Consider the following 4803-nt stretch of genomic DNA (forward strand, 5'->3'; position numbering starts at 1 on the left):
TGTGAGCCACCATGTGGTTGCTGGGATTTGAACTCATGACCTTCTGAAGAGCAGTCAGTGCTCTTCCTGGCTGAGCCATCTCACCAGCCCATAAAATTAGATATCTTTTTTAAGATTTATTTGTTATATGTAAGTACACTGTAGATGTTTTCAGACACACCAGAAGAGGGCATCCAATCTCATTACAGATGGTAGTGAGCCATCTTGTGGTTGCTAGGATTTGAACTTGGGGCCTCCAGAAGAGCAGTCAGTACTCTTAACTGCTGAGCCATCTCTCCAGCCCGGTTTTTGTTTTTAAAGTAGATCAAAGAGGCTTAAAATCCACTACATAGGCCAGGACAGCCTCAAACCCATGATTCTCCTGCTTCTGTAGGTAATGCTTTACAATAATCACTGATTCATTTTGGGAGGGGGGCTGGGAGACTCTCAAGAGTAAGTGCACACACTGTTTGTGGATGGAGCATCCTCGTCTGGTTCTCAGCACCCAGGGTAGATGGCTTACATCTGGCTGTAAATCCAGCTCTGGAAGCTTCAGCATTTCTGGCTTCTGCAAGCGCATTTAAACACATAAACATATTTTTAAAAAATTTTATAAGCCAGGCATGGTGGCATGCATATAACCTTTAATTCCACCCCTTGGAAGGCAGAGGCAGGCAGATAATCTGTGTAAGGTCACCTGTTCTACATAGCAAGTTCTAGATAAGCCAGGGCTACATAATGAGAATACATATATAATGAGAAATAAAGAAATAAGTTAGTTAATATAATTTTTTATTAAAAAAATAATTACTGACTATCATGAAAAGCATAGACTGCAGGGGGACTAGCTAGGAAACCGAAATAATCCCAGCGGGAAGTGACAGTGTTGGAGCCTCGGCCGTGAGGCAGCAGCCTGTTCATTTTTACATCCATGACTGTGACACAGGCTGAGAGAAGAGAATGTGTACACCTCCCAACTCACCTGTCCCGTGCAGCTACGAAACGGCTGCTCCTGGCATGCTGTGAGGAGGGCAGGAACAAAAACGGCTGCTACTGGCATGCTGTGAGGAGGGCAGGGACAAAAATGGCTGCTCCTGGCATGCTGTGAGGACGGCAGGGACAAATTCACTTAGAAACCTACCTTCTGTCTCCCATGGGTAGTGCAGAGTCCATGCCCCATTCTGGTTGACACCTTTATTGTTTCTCATCCATGCTCCTACTATTGTCCAGCTCTGCCTGTTTTTTCATTCTTTAAATCTACCCTCCATACAACTGTCAGAGAAACATCTGAAATAAAAATAAATCCAGTGGTGTCACTCCTGTGATTCCTGGCCTCATCTGAGTATCTTAACAGTGTTCACAGATCTCAGCTGTCAATCTCTAACTTAAAGTTTTTGGTTTTGGTTTTGTTTTATTGTATGTATATGAGTACAGTGTAGCTGTCTTCAGCCACACCAGTAGAGAGCATCGGATCCCATTACAGATGGTTGTAAGCCACCATGTGGTTGCTGGGAATTGAACTCAGGACCTCTCGAAGAGCAGTCAGTGCTCTTAACCGCTGAGCCATCTCTCCAGTCCATCTCTTTAACCTTTTTAAAATACTAAGTTTTAGTTAAGTCTGATCTTGCTCAAGACACTGAGTCTTTACTTCTATGAAATGTATGATACTTTTTTAAAAAAAGATATTCCAGGACCAGCAAGATGGCTAAGCAAGTGAAGGCCCTTCCCACCAAGAGTGACAGCTGAATTCCCCCAAGTTATCTTCTGACTTCCTCTGTATGCCATTGAATGTGTCCACAAAACAATACATAAATGTTAAAAAAAAAAATTTTTTTCAAGACTGATTAAGAGCACTTGTTGCTCTTACTGAGGACCCAGGTTCAGTTCCCAGCACCCACATAGTGGCCCACAATCATCTGGAACTTCTAACTCCAGTTTGAGACCAACAACCTCTTCTGGTTCCTCAGGCAGCAGGCATACATGTGGTACACAGACACATGTGCAGATACAACACACACATGTGGTCCACAGACATATGCAGATACAACACACACAAACAATAAGTCTAAAAAGTGTTTTAAAACTTCAAAGAAGTTATAGTGTAGAATATTTAATATTATAATACTTAATAACAGGCCTGGCATTGAAGCACATGCTTGTAACTCCAGTACTCAGAAGGTAGACCAACCTGAGCTACCCAAGACTGTGTCAAAGAATTCAAGGCTGGAGCCATTGAGGTAGCTCAGGGGCCTGAGGTACTTGCTGCCAAGCCCAGTGACCTGAATACAATCCCCAGAACACACATGGTGGAAGGAAAGACCCAAACCCACAGACTGCTCTGACCTCTACCACATGCCATGCCATGTGCTCCCACATGCACGCGCACACACACACACACACACACACACACACACTACATGTATGTATAAATGTAATACTATTTTTTAAGATTAGCAGTGTGGATAAGCCTGCCTAGCATACACTGACCCTGGGTTTGCACCATAACATTGCAAATAATAATAATTATATGTAATACCATTGAGTTGATGGATCAATGGGCAGAAGAATGAGCAGCTAGACATAAACAAACACAATAGGACTTTGGACTGTCTATGTGGAGGATGTTAGGTTTTTATTTGAAAATTTAACTTTTCTGCTTCAGTTTTTGATGAGGTGTGGCACATACCTGCACTAGCACTTAGAAGGTAGAGGGAAGCAGCTCAGGAGTCCAGGCTCATCCTCCACTAGTTGGAGGTCAGCCTGGGGTCTGTGAGGCCTCCTTCCAAAACCAGACGGCAGGGACAGTGAGGCAGCTCAGTGGGTGAAGCCTGACACCCTGAAGGAGATCCAGAACCCACAGCATAGAAGGAAAGCACCGGCTCCACACAATGCCCTCTGACCTCTGTACACACACTGACACCAACGTGTGTGCACACATACACACTAGTAACAGCTGACTGCCAACAGTGGCTATACAGCCTGCCAGCTGTGTCATTTGCACAAACCTCGTCCATCACCTTGAGTGACTTAACTTAGTATGCCAGTAGTGTTTCTAGCTCATCATCATGTAGTAGCTCATCCTGATTCTTTGTGATAGTTACAGAGTAGTGTTTTTCATCAATATGCCATAATTTAATTAGCTAGTGCCTAGGACATTTGTTGGGATTGTTTACAGTTTTTCTCACGTTACAAGAAATACTTCAGTGGGGCTAATGAGATGGCTCAGCAGATAAAGGCACTTGCCATCAAGCCTGAAGACCTGAGTTCAAATCCCAAGGCTCACATCATGGAAGGAAAGTACCAACTCCTGCAAGCTGTCCACATTCATGCTAAATGAACAGTTCATGTGTTTTTTTTTAATTAAAAAATTATACTTGGATGACAGTGTGAGTGCACATCTTTATTCACTTTGGGGTTTCTGAGGAGTCAGTTACTTGAGATGGAATTAAGGAGTGTGAGGGAAAGAAAGCTGTTCTCCAGAAAGGTGGTGCTATGTTCAGTCCTTTCATGTGCTCTCCCTGGTTTTAGGGGGTTTTTGTTGTTTTGTTTTAAAACAGTGTCTTCCTACGTAGTCCTGGCTGTCCTGGAACTCTGCCTACCTCTGCCTTCCAAGTGCTGGGACTTAAGGTGTGCACCACCATGCCTGGCACACTTCTTGGTTTTTATGTTAACAACAGAGGCACTGGACTTGCTCATTAAAAAGTGGCAGTGTGGGGCTGGCAAGATGGCTCAGCGGGTAAGAGCACTACCGAAGGTCATGAGTTCAAATCCCAGCAACTACATGGTGCCTCACAACCACCTGTAATGAAAACCTGACGCCCTCTTCTGGTGCGTCTGAAGACAGCTACAGTGTACTTAATTATAATAATAAATAAATCTTTAAAAAAAAAAGTGGCAGTGCAACAGTTGTCTCTCACAACAGGAACATTGTTCATAGTTCCCAGAACTTTCCTATATCCAAGAGAGAACTGATAATTTATTTAGAGATACAGGTTGGACACTTATAACCCATTGAGGCATCTCCTTGGTCCATCTTGGACACTTAAATAAATGTGTTCTTGGCCCTCAGATGTCTGGGCCCATCATGTAGTTCCTTGGCATTTTAGAATCAAGCTCTCTCTGACCCTTCTGCCCTACTCAGTCTTTGTTGGTGTTGCTGGTATCCTGGGTCACCTTCCCTGTCCCAAAGATAAGGAACTGACTAATGAAAATCCTGTCATGATTTTCCATTGTCTAGATGTTTTCTGCTTATGTTGGCCCATTTGCTTCAAGCATAGCATTTTTTTTCTTTACGTGTGATTATGAAGTTGAGAGGCTGTGTGTAAGCAAAGCCAACAATAATCCATGATGTTGCCACATTACATGTGTGTTCCCTGTGGTTAATGCAAGCTTGAAAGATTTCTTACTTTGTGCTGATGTTCTCCCCTAGTTCTTCCAGAAGGCAGCGCTGAATGTGCGAGACAATGTTGGGGAAGAAGTGGACGCAGAGCAGTTGATTCAGGAGGCTTGCCGCAGCTGCCTGGAGCAGGTGAGGGCAAGTCCGGTAAGAAAGTACTTGGGGACATCAGGAAGCCACTAGTGATGGGTTTTGAGTCGCGGCAGAAAGCGTCTGCAGACACCAGGCCCAGGCAGTTTCATGTGTAAGAGGTTTAATTGGAAGGGGGTAGGGGGTAGCGGCGCAGGAAGAGAGAAGGGGGAGAGAGAAGAAGAGAGAGAGAGAGAGAGAGAGAGTTATTAGGTTCTGTAGCATCTTGGAGAGGAGGAGGAGCTGGAGCAGCAGTTTGGGCTTTTGGCGGCGAGGAGACAGGATTACGACGAAAAGGG

At 44.3% G+C, this 4803-nt stretch overlaps 1 protein-coding gene across 3 annotated transcripts in view; it reads left to right on the top strand.

Annotated features, from left to right (window-relative positions):
- The window catches only part of Dnttip1 (deoxynucleotidyltransferase terminal interacting protein 1), a 27318-nt gene that overhangs the window by 4461 nt on the left and 18054 nt on the right, over positions 1-4803 (top strand). For all 3 annotated transcript variants that reach the window (XM_031372712.1, XM_031372713.1, XM_031372714.1), the window contains exon 4: positions 4409-4507. In XM_031372712.1, the coding sequence (XP_031228572.1) occupies positions 4409-4507 (99 nt within the window). The remainder of the gene's footprint in view (positions 1-4408; positions 4508-4803) is intronic.

Source organism: Mastomys coucha, unplaced genomic scaffold (assembly GCF_008632895.1).
Source record: "Mastomys coucha isolate ucsf_1 unplaced genomic scaffold, UCSF_Mcou_1 pScaffold15, whole genome shotgun sequence".
Classification (NCBI taxonomy): domain Eukaryota; kingdom Metazoa; phylum Chordata; class Mammalia; order Rodentia; family Muridae; genus Mastomys; species Mastomys coucha.